The sequence below is a fragment of the Coniophora puteana genome (genome assembly GCF_000271625.1).
Source record: "Coniophora puteana RWD-64-598 SS2 unplaced genomic scaffold CONPUscaffold_3, whole genome shotgun sequence".
Lineage (NCBI taxonomy): Eukaryota > Fungi > Basidiomycota > Agaricomycetes > Boletales > Coniophoraceae > Coniophora > Coniophora puteana.
The window spans coordinates 852159-868744 of record NW_006913055.1 but is presented as its reverse complement, the minus strand read 5'-3'; the positions used below and the strand labels follow the sequence as shown (position 1 = coordinate 868744).

Sequence of the window (16586 nt, the reverse complement as noted above, 5' to 3'; positions counted from 1 at the left end):
TATGGTGGAAATACCTGAGATGGCAGAGACACACATCAGTGACGTGCACGGGATGAGTACTTGAGTGTACATGAGAGTGGGCACAGGGCAACCTTCTTAACCGCCCAAGATCTACGGATTCCCACTGTCGAATGCAATGGATGCTGCTATTGCCGTCTTTCGCACTTGCTAGCTATTAAATACGGTCCCGTTTCTTTGATCACGGTTAGCACACGACCTTTCTTACAGCCAACAAGTAAATAGCTTTATTCCACGTCATTGGGGTGGACCCGAACCTGCCCCCCAGAGTTGGTTTTGTTCAAGTTTCCTTAGCTGCAGCTCGTCGACGGCAATCTGCACCAAAAACAGCTTCATTTCAGCCTTTACCCGCGTTTGCCTGTCAACACACACCAATGCAGGATAGTGCGTCGTATCACATCACCGGCTGCGCAGTGAAAACGGCGATGGTACGGAACATCAGGTAAACCAGACCAAATCAGTGCGAGGTGGCGTCTCGTGCGAGACGGTAACGGCCAGTACACGGATATCATCTTCCAGCTTCTCAACCTGCTTATGTTATGCCACATGCAACAAACCTGTAGCCCGACGGATGAGGGTCGGATAGATGCAAAGGCACAATGGAGCCCATTGAACACGGATTACTGCAGCACAGGAGCGTAAGCAATAAGTTATCTAAGCTAGTCGCATATAAACTGGAAGAAACGCTATCACCAAGCAGCAGAGCTTGGTTTAATCGACCTTGCGAGACCAGCGCCTAGGGATAGGCGACGCAGTGCGTGGCAAGCCCTGACGCGGCACCAAGGGCGACTTGGGCGGCACCACAACGTCAATCTGGTCCTGAGGCACCTTCTCCCTCATGACCGACGCGGGGACAGCGGAAGGAACATCATCGCGGCCCCAGTACATCCACATCTGCGCGGCGAGGACGACATTGAGTAGTAGCGCGATGACGAAGCCCGCGGCGACGAGCATGTCGCCGACCTCGGCCGCTGTGGTGAACAAGCGGGCGGCGCACCCGCCGACCTGGGCGATGACAGCGAACGCGGAGAGCTGGCCCGTCGAGCGGGCGCGCGCGTTCTGCCTGATCTGCGGAAGCTTGGAGAGCACGCTGAGCGGGAGTGTGGCGAGCTGGAGCGCGGACAGCGCCTCGGAGGGTGCAGCGTAGAGTGCAACGAACGCAAGTGCGGCTGCGCCGGCGCCGGCGAGTACACGGGGTGCAGTGGATTGGGCGGGCTTGGAGAGTGAAGGAGGGGACGGAGTGAGTTGAACGATGAGGAGGGTGATGATGGTGTTCTGGATGGCGAGGAAGAGGTTCTCGCCGTAGGTGGAGAAGGGGAAGTTGTTGCGGAATGCGTAGGAGGTGGTGATTGCGTATGCGAGCGTCTCGAGGACGTAGGCAGACAGGGAGAGGCCGCGTGCTGAACGGGCGTTAAGAACTGGATGTATGCGTCAGCAAGGGACTGAAGGAGTGAAGGAGGTGACGCACTGAGAAGGAGCTGAGGAACCTTCATGATAGAGCCTCCGACAACGATCCCAAGCCCAAGGCCTTTAGAGAGAGAGTACTTGAGACACTCGACATCGCCGAGGTTGAGGTCTTCAACGATAGACTCGTAGCATTTCTATGAAACCTGGTCAGCGTCATCGTATCGAAGTGCTCGAAAAGTTTCACCTGTCCGACAATGGAGACACCGAGGTCGCGAATGAACCAAGGCAGATTCTTTGTGATTGCTGTCATGACCAGTGCTCTAAGCGAAGAGGAGAGGGGCCCGAGTGGTGGAGGTGAGACGTGTGTTGGCCCCTCGCAGTCCCCTCGCGCAGTGTACGTGTATGTGGCTGTGTATTTCTAAATTTGGAATCGAAATTTGCCTGTCCATCTCGTCCTCTGCGGTGCCGCGATCATCGTCAAGATTGTGCTTGCCGACGTTTATCGCGTCCTCCCCATCCACCGATCCTCTACGCTTTTGCCCAGCATGGCCGACCACGATCTCTCTCAGACGATAATCCCATACCTGGACCGCCATCTTGCGTTCCCACTTCTCGCACATCTCTCAGAGACGAATCTCTTCCCTCAGGAGCAGGTCCAGGCTGCACAGTATGAGCTCGCAAAGGGCACCAACATGGTCGACTATGCTGTCTCTCTCTTTGAGCAGCTCAACCCAGGGGAGCCTGTACCAGAAGGTTCGACCGACATTTGTGACCCAGCTTACTACTAACCAACGCATCGCCCTTCAGAGTTCTCTCAGAAACGCGACGTTGCCGTCTCTACCAACGAACGCCTCCAACAAGAAGCCCAGGCTGTTCTCGACGTGATCGAGAACCCGGATGTTGCTCAGGCTCTCCGCCAGGACAAGAACCAGAACTTGCAGTACCTCAAGGACAACTATAACGTCCGTATATCTACCCCTCTGTGTACCCCCATCTCCGAAACTCATAAATCTCCAGCTCACTCTCGAACAAATCACCGCCCTCTACAACTTCGGCAAGTTCCAATACACCTACGGCAACTACTCCGGCGCCGCCGACTACCTCTACCACTTCCGCGTCCTCTCCACCGACGCCGACCTCAACGCCTCCGCCGCCTGGGGCAAACTCGCTGCCGACATCCTCACCGGCAAATGGGACACCGCACTCGAGGAGCTCACCGCCCTCCGCGAGCTCGTCGACGCCCGCGCCGCCCAGGCCCCCTCCGCACACGCTGCTCCCTCCGCCGGCGACGCCGCGCTCGCGCAGCTGCACTCCCGCACGTGGCTCGTCCACTGGGCCCTCTTCGTGTACTTCAACCACCCCTCGGGCCGCACCCTCCTCCTCGACACCTTCCTCGTCCCCACGTACCTCAACACCATCCAGACCGCGTGCCCCTGGGTGCTGCGATACCTCGCCGCCGGCGCCGTGCTCGCGCGGAAAGCAGCGGCGACGGGCGGCGCCCCCGCGCGCGTGCGCCACGCGCTCAAGGAGGTCGTGCGTGTCATTCAGACGGAGGAGTACCAGTACCAGGACCCCGTGACGGATTTCCTCCGCGAGCTCTATGTCAACTTTGACTTTGAGGCCGCGCAGAAGGCGTTGCTCGCTGCCGAGCGGGTCGTCGGCGATGACTTCTTCCTCGGCGAGTTCCGTGACGAGTTCATCGACAATGCACGGTACCTCATCAGTGAGGCGTACTGCCGCATTCACCAGCGCATCGACATCGGGTACGTTCCAATCGCTGCATATATGCGTGTATGCGTCCTGAATTCCTTACTTTCAGCGACCTTTCCGAGCGCCTCAACCTCTCGCGCGACGAAGGCGAGAAGTGGATCGTCAACCTCATTCGTGAGACGCGTATGGGCGCAGATGCCCGGATCGATCTCGAAAAGGTGCGTTTTCCGCTCCTTCAGCCACATACCAGGTTGTGCTTGTACTCACTATCCACGCTGCGCAGAATGTCATCGAGATCCACCGCGCCCCCCTGCCAGTGTACCAGACCGTCATCGAGAAGACGCGTGGTCTCGCGTTCCGCACGCAGGCCATGGGCGCCGCGCTGCTTCACCCTACACAGCAAGCCCAGGCGCAGGTGCAGCAGGCCCAGCAGGCTGCCGCCGCCGCCACCGTCGCCGCTGCATCATAGGTATTCACTCTCTCATGAGGTACTCCCAATCGCGATGCGATGTGGCGCGAGGTGTATGCTGAGGGCTTTCGCGTCATACGCGGGAGCCATCAGCGGGAGAGACGAGGCTGATCGGACTGTCGGTAGAGTACACTAATATGTATTCCGGGGTACACCAAAAGCTGCGTATACGCGGACGCTGCGGCACACTGTAGTTTAGTTCAATGCTTTATTCTTGCTCACTCTTCCTCCATCTCGCATCTCTTCGCTCATGATCTTCCACCGACGGGAGCTAAGCCGTCCGATCGCTCAATGGCGCCAGCATCTGTGGTGTGAACGCGTCGGCGATCAGCACGCCGAACACACTTAACACGGCAAGCAAGACCTCGGTCAACTCACAGAATCTCGTATCCACGCTCGATAACCTGCTCCCCGCCAAACGCAAAGTTCGCCCCAGACTATAAAGCAGGCACAGCGCATGTCCCATCAGATCTTTGCCTTCCTACACCCCACACAAGCTCAGCGACTCACCAAGTGCTGCCCCGTCTTACCGGGCACCCTCACCCCCTGAAACACCGCGCATGCATGATACAACCGCGCCCCGTTATTCTCGTACCCGCCCTCGACTGGCCTGCGTCCGTCGGGGATGCGCCCCAGGCTCGCGGGCACCCACTCCATCGTCGCAGGGTCATACGGCAGAAGATCGTACCGCCCGCGGTGGCTGAGCTCCTGTCCGCCGTAGCCCACGCGGCACGGTGGGTCGAGGTGCGGCGCGATTTTGCATGGGTGCACGCTGTCCTCGAGGATCGCAGAGCCGATGTACACTGGGGAGCGGTCCAGGTCGTAGCATGGAGCTGCACCAGCGTGTTGCGGGCCAGGGAACTGAGAGTTGCCCTCGAGCGGGATGCGATAGCCCGACGGCGGGGGTTGCTGTTTGGCAGTGTAGGCTGGTGGTGCTTGGTAGCTCATGGCAGGTGGCAAGGTAGAGACGGAGATGCTCTAGGATGACCTGTGGAAAAGGGTGCGCTCGAGTTGACGGAACACCGTCTCTATAAGCCAACTACTTCACATAGCCCGGTTTTGAAGTGATCTCGATACAGCACCACTACTTACACAGCAATCTACAGCTCATGTGGAGTGATAAACCCGAAGATAGCAAGGACGCGGAGTCAACAGTGCAACCCGTCAAATCATCTTATGGGTTAATTGTTCAACTCTTATTCACGCAGTTATTTTCGTGTGAAATTTTTATTAGCCGTGCATCAAAACTTGACTACATGATACACAGCCTGTCTGATAGGTAGACTAAAGTGCAGCGGCGGTTAACACAATCTGGCGAGAAGCCGGCCAAAGGCGCTCGGCCTGGCAAACAGCTCAATAAAGGCGCTCAACCTGGCGAACAGCCGAAGGCGGCCACTCTACCGTCCTGTGGTCCCTTCCCTGCGACAAAAGCCTTCTCAGACGAGATGTCCTGGGGTAATTGATTTGAAAGGATCAACGGATGTCCATCCCTTATACAGTCGCTCGATTCATCCAGCCCGTCTCGCTAGACAGCTGGGAAGTCGAGGGAGAGTACATCCTGCAAGCAACACCATCAGATATGTTGTGGCGATAAACAATAGAATTCAGACTCACACGCCCATGACCCGAAAACCGCGGTCAAGGGGGTCAACAGCAGCTGCGACAAAACCAGCCACAACTGGAACACCTTTGCAAGATGTAAAGTAGATTCTCCTGTCTGCGCAAGCAAACTAGTGCTGCAAAGCACTCGGGCTCCGGAAGCAGAACCAGAAACGAAGCGAATCCTGTGTAGAGTGTGAACCTCAAGTGGAACACGGGAAGATTCTAGTAAAATAGAGACGTACAATGAAGATCGCCAACACTGCCACGGGCACAAAACCTAGCCCAGGCACAAGATATCGATACGAGGACCGATGACGAGTTTGTCGAACCTCCACGGAACGACCAGAGACTGAGCAACGTTGCTCGACGGATACACGCTCTAGAGGGAGTGGATCAGCAACGAGCAACGGGACGGAGGGACGGAAGGAGCTCACCTATACTGAGAGCCGTAGTCTAACGATGGTATACTATAGCACGGACGGTCAGACCATAGGGATGGGAGAAACAACGAGGAAACGTACCTGACCACCGGGGGATCCCAACCCAAGGAACGAAGATGGAGGGGAGTGTCTATATATACCGTTTCAGTGGATTTAGGGCAGGTGTTATCTTATCACCCCTAATTGTGTCTCTTCACATCTTCACACGCCTTTCGTTCCCCGCTTCCGTGATGGAATTGGAGGCCTCGGTTGGTTTGTCACAGCCGGCGCACTGGCAAGAGCACTAGTACTGCAATTCTGCGCAATGCCACGATGAGATTCAACTACACACGCCCTCCCGAGTACTAGGTCAAGGACTACGCCTTCTGCTCGCCAGCCAGCTTCACGAGTCTCTTCTGGAACGCGTAGTCATACCCGACGCATTTCATCGCCCAAATGTGCATGGTCTATCGCGCATTCCATTACTCAGATTCATCAACAAACTTCAGAAGGCGCGGCTCACCTCCTTCCCTTCACCCAAGTCTCGCAAGGCATCCCGCACCTTGACTTCGATCGGGTCTTCTCTGTCTTCGTCTTCTTTGGCGCGCACCTCTCCCGCAGTCGGTTCTCGTCCGAACTCGTAACGGAGCTTTATGCGCGCACGAATGACGCGGTATCGTTTCTTCCCCTCCGAGATCTCGCGGGCCCACGAAAGGCGCGCCTGCGTCCAAAAGCAAACACGCGTTAAATAGCAAATCCATTCAAGACTCTGGAATACTGACCACCGAATTCTGCGCATTCCACTCCTCGCCACTCATAGTGCCCGTTCTCACGAATGTATACTGCCCGACGTACAGCCACTTGTCCGGACTCGTGCGCACCATAACTCTGCACTCCACCTCGTACGGCATCTTTGTTCCATCCACGTCAAAGAACAATCCCGGAGCCCCGGGTAGCTGTGGCGCATGTCGTTGCGCTTCTAACGAAAGGAATGCAAAGTTTCCGAAGCCGCGGAGGGCTTCTGACTTCGGTAATATCTCAGGGAAGATTCCGAAAGAACCGCCAAATGCCGCTCGTATCACTTTGCGTCGGACGGTGGTGGCAAGGAATGCTGGCGGGTACAGGGGCTGGAGGATACGCAGGGCGTCGCAAGAAGTAAGGCGGAGGTAAACGTTTCGAGGGGACAGCTCGAGCGCGTCTGACGGTTTGATGATCGCGGCTGGCTGAGACGTGGCGCATCATGTTCGTCACTTACAATTCCCTCAACAGCGAACGATTACTTACATTATGCAGCTTATCCATCGCTACTTTGACATCTTCGTCAGAAAACCACGGCGAAGACGACTCACCCCGCTCGTTCTCGCCTTGACCTCGCCGTGGCAAAGCTTGGTTTTCAGGTTTGGGCGATTTCCATATCAACTCCTGAAGCCGTCTTTTCCCCTTCGCCGAGAAAAAGGTACCAGTACTCTTCTTTTGAAGCTTCTTAGACGATGACGAGACCGAACGAGTAGGGGCGAGCTGGGGACGGGACGGCTGTGGTACTTCCATGGTGGTCACCAGGGGCAACACAGCATCCCGCGTTGGCGCTGGCCGTGGATTCGCGAATATCAGTGGCTCTCTTCGAGTCGTACCCGACGCCGTCCTCCTGGGTATGACGGGTATCACAGGTATTACAGGCGGTTTTCCGACGGTACTCGTTGAAGAGAACGACGTGACCGTCGCGCGCGCGTAAGCACGCGGTATGGATGGAACATCCACCGTCACGTTGAGCCTCGGCGAGCGCGGCTGCACCACTTGCTCGTTCAACCGGTCTTGGGTCGCAGCCCTCGATAGAGCCGCCAGATGAGCGATCCTGTCGAACTGAGGCGGCTCGTAACTAGCTGGAGCAACACTCTGGTACCGAATCGTCGTAGACGGTTTCTTGTGAAGTCTTGCAGCGCGATGCTCGTCCGTTCCTGTGCCTGTGCCATTCAGCCGAGGTGAGCGGGATTTACTGAATACCGAGGCTAGGTCCTAGAAACGCCGTATCATGAGCGTACAGTTTTCTTTACCCTCGCAGTTACACGTAGGGTCGAATCTAGCTGCTGCTCACTTACCAGAGTGCTAGGCATCTCGCTTATGGGGCGTTGTATGACGCAGGAGCAAGAGTTAAGACGCCCCGTAATCGATGCATCCCCGCAAGTGGGAAGATGGGCGTAGATATGGACTCGCAAAAATAAAATGTAACTCAGAGATGAAAATGAGAAGCGCGATGCGGCCACGGTTCATATACACTGACCCAATGAACCCGAGAGTCCCTGGGCGGATCCCCGTAACAGAAATACGCGAATTGGACTGTTCATGTGCTTATTTCATTTCGGCTGAATCCACCTCGTAGTGAGGACAACGGAAAGCTTCATTGAGGTCGCAGTGTATAGTTGACATGGGCTGAGAATCGGTGCCAATCACTGGGAAAGATCGGAAGTTTGCATTGGTTTGATAGATGATGTCCGGTATACAGTATATGGCACACTCGTAGCTCAAACACATTCCACTTTCAACAACGCAATATTGTCCATGTGAAGAGCGATGTCGTATTCGATAATGACCTTGTTGATGTAGAAGCACGGCTCATTCACTCAAATCCAGCTCCTCCAGAGCTCTCCGAATTTTCTCGGAAGCGCCCGGAAACCTCGGCCTAATTGAACATTTGAAGTTAGTCGGTCGACTTTGTTCGAGGGTGAAAAAAGGGCACATTAGTTCGTGTAGGAATCGAATATACAAGCAGACTCACCTCGTCAGCCCATTGCTCCATTCCGCATCGTCGATATTGATCTCTCGCCCTTGAGCATCCTTGGCCCTCGCAAAGTCGAACATCGCGAGCATGCAGGCCATCGCAGACCACAGCGAGGCATCCGCAAGATGTCTGCCGGGACACATGCGTCTTCCGAAACCGAAGACGAGCAAGTGAGAATGGTCGTTCGTGAGCTGACCATTTGCGTCGAGAAAGCGGTCGGGATCGAACTTCATTGGGTTTACAAATCTGACTTCGTCATGTAATATGGCCCTGTGTGGGTACCAGGTTTGTTGCAATTTATTCTCATGGAAGGGAAATGAGACTTACCACGTGTTCACCATAATATTAGAGCCTTAGATGCATGAGGTCAGATATATATGTGCGGCCGATGTTGTGTTCAAACGAACCTTTTGATATGAAGTAACCCTCATATATATCGTCGTCTGTCACACCATGAGGCAGGTCGACTGGCAACGCTGGAGCGCGTCTCAGAGTCTCACGAATTAGCGCGTCGATGATAGGGAGGGCCGGTCTATCTTCAAAGTTAGGGAACCTGTCTCTCCCTACTACAGCATCAATAGCCTCCTGGGCCCGGTGCTGTGCTTCAGGATACTGGACCATAAAATATAGGAACGCTTGAAGTGTGGTGAACGTCTATGACGGATGCATCAGCGATGCTAAGCTAAACATATGACCATGGTACTTACCGTATCCGATGCCCCTACACGTTTCCTCCAACCGTCAGCGCCTCTAAAATCCAACAAGAGGTTCTCCAGGAGTTTATACGCCGCGCGGAGCTGCGTAGGGATATACTTGACCACAACATCTGCTCTTAGCGCTTGATGATAAATACGTCTGTGCATGCGCCATGTATCAGAATAGGATGCCCAGGCTGTATTATGGTGAAGGTTCAACCTGCGAGCATGTTCATCATCATCCTGTGGAAGGCAAGCGAAGAGTGGGAGCTTGACGGCCTACATTTCAATTTGGGGAGCCATCGTCTTATCAGAGTAGTTGTGTGAACGCTTCTCGAGAAGGTCTCGGGCAATCTTCTCCGAGTTGACCACAAATGTATCGATACCCAGGACTCGGCAATACACCAGATCCCCTGCAGCCAGATATGGTCGAATGGGCGCGACTCTACATGGTTATAAGATAACACTCACCATATTGATATTTCCACTTGGTGAAAGTCTTTTGAGGCTTTGAGCTGTCAATTTGATGCGTGTTTCCTATGAACGGGAGCCCGCGCGGCCCCGGAGGCGAGGGGCGACCTTTCTTCTGTCGTTTGAATGGGACAAGGGCAGCAAGGAGAGCAATGGTGACAGCGGCTATCGCAAGGGCAGTACTCGAGGCCATGGAGACGTCCACGTCGATAAAGAGGCCAAGGCGCCCCATTTCTCCAGCTTATATTCAATGGTCGAGACATGAGCCAGCTTCTTGTTATCATCCTTCGGTGGCGCTGGTCAGATGGTGATGGAGGAGCAAGCGTCCAGTGCGCAAACAGGAAAGAACGTGCCATGGATGCTCCTTGCTAGGCATCAATCGGAGTTTAGCTCTCAGCTGACGTTTCGGACAGGAGACCATTGCGCGTGGGGAGTCGTTTCACACGGCGAAGCCTGGCCTGGTCAAACTGGGATATACACTGGCGCAACACTAAATAAAGGGACAGGAAGCTTAGAGTACGTACAATACAATGCGTGAAGAAAGGTTCACAGACAGAAAGGCCGATGCATCAGTCAACGACGAGGCGATGAGGCGAGGCAATAGCCAGAGTGCAAGGGCAAAAAACACTTTGCCGATGAGTTAAGTAGCCTTCAGAAATCTATACTCGGCTTTGATCTGATCCGCTAGCTTCTCTGCAGATGCTATAACCGCACCGGCCTGTGAACCCAAGAGTTATAAGTAGGCGAATCAGGGATAAACATAATGAAGTACCGTATGACCGGAAACAAGCGTCGGGAATATACTGGCGTCGCATACTCTTAGACCTTCGACGTCGTACACCTTCAAGTCCGTGCCAACAACCCCACCTTCCTCGAGCGGGGCCATGCGGCACGTGCACGCAGGGTGGTATATGGTCTCAATGCGCTCACGGACAATATTCTCAATCTCCGTGTTTGTAAGCTTGTCAAAGTGGTGATCAAGGATCGGATCTCTGCAGTCGGTGTCCGTCATGTCCGTGAGCGGAGCGGTGTGCGCGATCTTGTATGCGAGGCGGATGCCTCGGATGTTCACGTCCATATCATGCTGTGTAGCGAGGTAACTGCAACAGAACGATTAGGTCGAGACCTATAAAGGTAAAACAGCGACTTACTTCGGGTCAATAGACGGTGAGTCAAAAGGGTCACTACTCTTCAGTCGTATTGAGCCACGACTAGTGGGTCTAAGGTTTACGACAACAATGGTGTACCCGTGCAGTCCCTGCTTGATGGTAAGGTTTCTGGTGTTTGCCACTGGCGCTGGGTAGAGGATTAACTCGATGTCTGGACTCTCAGGCCCCGAGTTCGCATCCTCAATGGCTTCAGGCCACTCGCTCTCAGGAAAAAGGTCTGGATTGTTTGAACGCACAAACACCACAGCCTCCCCACCCTGTGCCATGTGAGCATCCACTTCAACGCTGGCGTGTGTTATTAAATGCGACTTACATTAGAGGCAATCGGACCCTTTCCACCAAGCTGATATCTGGCCATCGCAGTCATGAGCTTGGCGAAAGACGGCACATCATAGGGAATGCCATAGTTGATGGTGATTCCCATCTTATCGGCAAAGCGCACATAAAACGCAGTGTGGTCGACAAGGTTCCCGCCGACACCAGCGAGATCATGAACCAGAGAAATCCGATGGTGGGCGAGGTGCCCTGCAGGCCCTATCCCAGAGAGCATGAGAATCTGAGGGGAGTGGATAGCTCCAGCGCTGAAGAAGCTTGTCAGAGCGCGCGGCAAGGGGTAGCATCATACTCACGATAGTACGACCTCCCTACATGCTTTGGCTCTCCATCTCCTTCCGTTTGCGCCATCTACCGTACGCACAAACTCGACCCCAGTCGCACGAGATGCACCGTTCACATTCTTGGAGAAGACAATTTTGGTCACACGGGCGTGCGTTAGGACGCACAAGTTGGGGCGTGAGAGCACATCGTCAGTGAGATACGCGGTTTCCGTCGAGACGCGTTCGGATCTAGAGTCGACGTACGTCACTAATGAGTACGTTAGTCTTCACAAATAGTCGTGAACAGTGTTTCGACTGACAAACCTGGATTTCCGAATTAGTGTTTGCGTTTATACGATGAGTGGGACGTACCATATTCGTTCCTTTCAGCCCGGTCTCAACGCCAAAGTCTCTACTATACGGTATACCGGCAGCCATTGCGGCTTTGACGAACAGTGGAGACCCCGGAAAAGTATGCGAGTTGTATCCGATGGTGACAGGGCCACCCGCTCCCCTCTGCGAGACGTCGATGTGGGGGTATTCTGGATCGGGTTGGAAGTTCTCAAACTTACGGAAGTATCTGAGAAGTAACATGAGTTTCTTAGCACTCAAAAGACAGAAAATGCGCCCAACCTGCTAAAATGCTTCCACGACCACGAATCATCACCAATGACTTGAGCCCACTCATCGAAATCTGAGTGCGCCCCGTACTGTGCCATCTGTGCATTGATAGAGGAGCCTGCAGGTACGATCAGTATCTATGGTTTTATCAGGCATTAGAAGTTCCGTACATCCGCCAAGCAGTCGAGCTATCATATCGTGTTCAGCATAATCAAGACGCCGCAGGTAGCATACTCACCTCTTGGCCAAAAAGCTTTGCGGTCAGCCGCATGCACTTGTGGTTCAGTGTAAAACTCATAATCATGCTTAGAGCGGAAGAGGGCAGCCGAAGCAGAGGGCATTCTTGACTCCACCAAAGCCTTTCCGCTTTATAGATGGCATATAAGACGAGTGTTCAGCTGGCATAAGTCCAAACTCACCTTTCACCATCTTCAATCAGCAGCACGCGAAACGTTGGGTTTTCAGATAAACGAGATGCAAGAACGCACCCCGCAGTCCCTGTGCGCCGAGACGATGAGTGTCGACCGGTGAGCGCGCATTCCACGGCCAAACCACGCACCTCCACCAACAACGATGAAATCCCACTCATCGAACTCCATCCCATTAACATCCACTGGTCGAGCGACGGATTCGGGACTGGTGAGGAGCCTGCCCTTGGATGACTTGCTCAACGCATACCGCAGCAACACCCACAGTGCCAGACTTGCTGTTCCAAGTCGACGTGTATTCTGTTGCCCCAATGATGAGAAGAGGATTCTTGCAGCCGCAGTGAGGGTCTCAATGATGCCTTGAGCCATCAAGTCGGCGTGGGGGAAAGGTTGAAAAGAGAGGGAAGAGAGCGTCTGAATGCAACGCTTTGGGCGCGTGGCGTTCGGGCGCGTTGGTGCCTGTCAAATGTCATAGGACATAGCCCCAATCGTAAATGGCGAAGGGAAAAACGGGGGACCCGAAAAACTGAACCCGCCTAGCCTTGGTTTAGCTAAAATGAATAGATCCGGCTCACCAGTATTCAGTTCGACGAATACTCCCTAGCATGAACCCGAACTCCATTATGCAAGCTGATACACATCCATGTGCTTTCGATTACACGGACTCAACATTCTCCTTCGAAGTTGGATAACATCCACACACAACGTCACATAGGCCTATGTGGTAGGAAGCTTGAGCACTTCGAGTCAAGACATCATCCGCTTTAGGCAGAGATCGTATAGGTAGTGGGCGTTGACCAGTGATTATCAGGAACAAGGAGTGTATTGGGCGCTATTGGGACACTTGAGGTGAGCGAGGATAGGCAAGATATCTGAATTCTGTTGTAAGGCATCGAGCCTTAGCTGATGCTGGTTGCAACACGTAGACATTGGCGCGGGCGAGCGGGAGTTGGAAAAGGCGTTCTGACTCCGAAGCGCGTCTTGCCGCTAGCGACAACATTCTCCCGCCTCTCCGCACCATGACTTGCTTTAGATACGAACTCTCGTGACCTCCAAGTCTATTGAACACCTGATATGCCCCCCAGCTCCGACCCACCGTCCAGTCCCGGCTGAGTACTGAGTGCTGATATGTCATACGCTGCAAAATTTGGCCTCGGAACGTCGGCGGCAGTCAGTGTGGGATCGTCACGCACCAACAGGGTCCAACGCGCTGCTCCAGGCCTCCCGCTCTAGCCGCCTCTTCTCTTCTCCCTCTCTCTTCGTAGCCATCCCAAAGTTGACGTTGCAGCAACATGAAGATCAAGCAAGAGATCGCCGAGCTCAAGAGGTATCGAAATGCATATATCCTCGCGCTCTCAGCTGCTATGGGCTCTATGTTTTTCGGGTGGGACATGGGCTTGATAGGCGGTGTCATCGCCATGGACTCGTTCAAGCATGCGTTCGGGGTCGATCAGCTCTCAGCCAGTGCTCAGGCCAATTTGAATGGGAACATTGTAGCTATGTTGCAGGCGGGATGCTTGTGAGTGCTCTTCATTTATCGGTTTCGAAAGGCAACAGTTGAACCCAGCGTCATAGCTTCGGCGCACTCTTCTCTGGACCTATGTCGACACAGTGGGGAAGGAAATGGCCTCTAGTGACTTCTGGTGTGATCTACCTCATTGGTAGCGTCATACAGACAATATCCGGCATTGGAAGTAGTGCGTCCGTTGGACTCAGCGTGCTTTACTTCGGACGATTCGTCGGCGGATTCGGCCTGGGACTCATGTCTGCCATCGTTCCATCCTACGTCGCCGAGTGCACGCCCAAAGCCATTCGAGGACGCTGCACCGGTTTCATCCAGTTTTCGAATAACATTGGCATGATGTTGAGCTGTAAGTGTCGTTCCGTTACTATCTCCAAGCCGTTGCTTATCTTTAGCCTAGTCTGGGTCAACTACAGTGCCTCCGCCAACCTGCCTTACGGGAACATGCAATGGCGGATGCCCTTCGCTGTTCAGCTGATCACCGGCTTCCTCTTCGCCATCCTTATGCTCCCACAGCCCGAGTCGCCCCGCTGGCTCGTCGAGCACGAGCGGTACGACCAAGCAGCCCAGACACTTGCCTACGTCGCACGCAAGCCCGCAGACGATCCAATCGTCATTGCCACCCTAAACGAAATCAAAGCAGACTTCGCAACAAGCAAACGTATTCCGCTCCTCGCGCAGTTCCGCATGATGGGCTCCTCCCGCTCAATGCTCATCCGCGCATACATCCCCTCGTTCGTGCTCTGCTGGCAACAGTGGACCGGCACGAATGCGATCAACTATTTCAGCCCGCAGATCTTCCAAGGACTCGGCATCTCGGGGACGACCTCGTCTCTGTTCGCGACTGGCGTGTACGGCGTCATCAAGGTGATCGCCGTCGGGCTCACCACGTTGCTCGGGATCGAGGGCATGGGTCGCAAGCTATGTCTGATCATCGGCGGACTCGGTCAGGGCCTCACGATGTTCTGGATCGGCGGATACAGCGCGATCCACCCGCAGGACACGATCGTTCCCGCGAGTTACGTCTCGATTGTCGCGGTGTACCTGTACGCCGTGTTCTATTGCATCGGGTGGGGTCCCGTGCCGTGGGTTGTCGCGAGCGAGGTGGTGGACAACAAGGTGCGCACGGCGGCGTTGTCGATTGCTGTGGCGATCAACTGGCTGTTCGTGTTCGTCGTCTCTCGGGCGACGCCGGTTATGCTCGATCAGATCACGTACGGCACGTTCATTCTATTTGGAGCGTGCTGTATCGTCATGTCGATTTGGACGTACGTATGCCTGCCCGAAACGACGGGGTATGCACTCGAGGACATCAAGTACCTATTCGAGAAAGATGTCATTTTACGGTCGGTGCAGGATTCGCCCGGGGGAAGAATGTTCCTAGGTGCCAAGAGGGCATCGCCTATGGCGGAGATTAAGGCTGAATCTGAACAGGGGGAGTTACCAGGCGCTGATGAAGATGGCAAAAAGGGAGACTCGAGCAGTCGTATCGAGCAGATAGGCGCTGATGTAGATGTTCTTTGAACCAAATTTGCGATAGATCGTGATCGTGTATGTATGTGGTATATACTTAGTATGATGCCTGGGATGGTGCTGCCAAAACGGAGTCTGACATCTATTCGTAGTCGTTCTGAAGAGGTTTAGTTGGAAGAAATCTATGCAGCGCAAGCTACCAGCTTGTAATAATACTGTAGTGGATGACGCTATATTATACGTAGAGGTCCAGGGTTTCTATTAAGTCTCGGGTTCTCCAGATCTCAAACATGTCCTTGTCCTTGATCGCGGCGGGCGAATACGATAGCACCAAATTGGTCGCTGTTACCCCCACAAAGCTGCGCGAATACGGAAGTATGGACCGCAAACCAACCGCAAACCTGGTCTGATGTTCTTGTCGATATTATACCGTCCACTTTCCGCAGGATTGTTGCATTCCCCGAGCTCGCACCCACGAGGTTTCCTGTACGTCTACCTGCAGAGAAATTCTAACATTACAAAAGGTGAGGAGTTGAATTGCTGGGACTACGGGATAAAAGACCCCGAGTTGATGTATGTACGAAGGTGACCATGGATTGAACAGGGTGATATAACAGCCCTGTGGTGATATAGCGTTGTAGAAATATTTACACTGTTTCATTCCTCCTAAAAATTGGTTTACAGCCATTCTATGGGATTTTAGAACATTCTGAATATTGATAGGACGCAAGGTCCAGGCAGATCCGCCAATATATTCTCGGAATGGCACGTGGAATGGGGCAGAAGATACCCTAGAACGGCAGGTCAAGTGCAATGCAGGATGGTGAACTCGCCCTTACCTGTAGATAAACATGAAGAAGAGAAGATACGAGGGTCAAGTAATGACGCGAGTGACAGCGCAGCTGTCAAAGAATAACAAACGCACTATAGAGCAATTTGATCTTCCAAGTATAAGAATTTATCTCCCTTAGCTTCGACAGCCTCTGTCCCGGCCATCGATGCGATACGTAATTCACACAAGCCGTCTATTTCATATTATCGAGCTCTTCGTGCGCGACATTCTCGATGTACGTCTTGCTTGGTGCTGTATAGTTGATTGAGAGCTAGACGATCTGGGACACAGGTAACAGGATATTTTACCTCCGCGAGTATCTTCGTACTTGTGTAAGTATCGAGGTCGGTGAGGGCTACGACATGTGATCGTACTAGC

At 53.8% G+C, this 16586-nt stretch overlaps 9 protein-coding genes across 9 annotated transcripts; 3 read left to right on the top strand and 6 right to left on the bottom strand.

Moving 5' to 3' along the window:
- Positions 1–510: 510 nt before the first annotated feature.
- CONPUDRAFT_163119 (mannose-P-dolichol utilization defect 1 protein) lies at positions 511–1760 on the bottom strand. The gene is made up of 3 exons (XM_007767517.1): positions 1670–1760; positions 1487–1619; positions 511–1436 (listed from the first exon to the last, which is right to left on the bottom strand). Exons 1-3 carry the CDS (start codon positions 1733–1735, stop codon positions 730–732), a joined length of 906 nt encoding a protein of 301 aa, XP_007765707.1. The 5' UTR covers positions 1736–1760; the 3' UTR covers positions 511–729.
- A 210-nt stretch (positions 1761–1970) lies between these two features.
- Positions 1971–3604, top strand: CONPUDRAFT_150877 (eukaryotic translation initiation factor 3 subunit 6; the record flags this gene model as incomplete). Its single annotated transcript, XM_007767516.1, has 5 exons — positions 1971–2178; positions 2233–2387; positions 2443–3188; positions 3245–3353; positions 3419–3604. 5 exons carry the CDS (start codon positions 1971–1973, stop codon positions 3602–3604), a joined length of 1404 nt encoding a protein of 467 aa, XP_007765706.1.
- A 144-nt stretch (positions 3605–3748) lies between these two features.
- CONPUDRAFT_99430 (uncharacterized protein) lies at positions 3749–4757 on the bottom strand. Its single transcript, XM_007767515.1, has 3 exons — positions 4115–4757; positions 3983–4041; positions 3749–3908 (listed from the first exon to the last, which is right to left on the bottom strand). The coding sequence occupies exons 1-3, from the start codon at positions 4550–4552 to the stop codon at positions 3893–3895; spliced, it is 513 nt and encodes a 170-aa protein (XP_007765705.1). The 5' UTR covers positions 4553–4757; the 3' UTR covers positions 3749–3892.
- Positions 4758–4818: 61 nt separating this feature from the next.
- Positions 4819–5745, top strand: CONPUDRAFT_80388 (uncharacterized protein; the record flags this gene model as incomplete). The annotated part of the gene is made up of 5 exons (XM_007767280.1): positions 4819–5162; positions 5219–5388; positions 5449–5585; positions 5641–5673; positions 5728–5745. Coding segments are annotated over exons 1-2 (166 nt in total), but the record flags the coding sequence as incomplete, so codon positions are not given.
- Positions 5746–5866: 121 nt separating this feature from the next.
- On the bottom strand, positions 5867–7736 carry CONPUDRAFT_163116 (uncharacterized protein; the record flags this gene model as incomplete). Its single annotated transcript, XM_007767514.1, has 6 exons — positions 5867–6092; positions 6149–6346; positions 6408–6848; positions 6910–7211; positions 7257–7638; positions 7722–7736. 6 exons carry the CDS (start codon positions 7734–7736, stop codon positions 6003–6005), a joined length of 1428 nt encoding a protein of 475 aa, XP_007765704.1. The 3' UTR covers positions 5867–6002.
- Positions 7737–8394: 658 nt separating this feature from the next.
- CONPUDRAFT_51074 (cytochrome P450) lies at positions 8395–9022 on the bottom strand (the record flags this gene model as incomplete). The annotated part of the gene is made up of 2 exons (XM_007767147.1): positions 8395–8671; positions 8805–9022. The coding sequence occupies 2 exons, from the start codon at positions 9020–9022 to the stop codon at positions 8395–8397; spliced, it is 495 nt and encodes a 164-aa protein (XP_007765337.1).
- A 140-nt stretch (positions 9023–9162) lies between these two features.
- On the bottom strand, positions 9163–9688 carry CONPUDRAFT_24071 (cytochrome P450; the record flags this gene model as incomplete). Its single annotated transcript, XM_007767028.1, has 3 exons — positions 9163–9316; positions 9380–9539; positions 9562–9688. Coding segments are annotated over 3 exons (441 nt in total), but the record flags the coding sequence as incomplete, so codon positions are not given.
- A 334-nt stretch (positions 9689–10022) lies between these two features.
- Positions 10023–12832, bottom strand: CONPUDRAFT_119231 (alcohol oxidase). Its single transcript, XM_007767513.1, has 11 exons — positions 12513–12832; positions 12373–12451; positions 12192–12319; positions 12124–12141; positions 11966–12071; positions 11701–11912; positions 11366–11600; positions 11050–11317; positions 10719–10993; positions 10340–10667; positions 10023–10285 (listed from the first exon to the last, which is right to left on the bottom strand). Exons 1-11 carry the CDS (start codon positions 12748–12750, stop codon positions 10208–10210), a joined length of 1965 nt encoding a protein of 654 aa, XP_007765703.1. The 5' UTR covers positions 12751–12832; the 3' UTR covers positions 10023–10207.
- Positions 12833–13799: 967 nt separating this feature from the next.
- CONPUDRAFT_50750 (general substrate transporter) lies at positions 13800–15427 on the top strand (the record flags this gene model as incomplete). Its single annotated transcript, XM_007767125.1, has 3 exons — positions 13800–13900; positions 13957–14252; positions 14304–15427. The coding sequence occupies 3 exons, from the start codon at positions 13800–13802 to the stop codon at positions 15425–15427; spliced, it is 1521 nt and encodes a 506-aa protein (XP_007765315.1).
- Positions 15428–16586: the final 1159 nt, after the last annotated feature.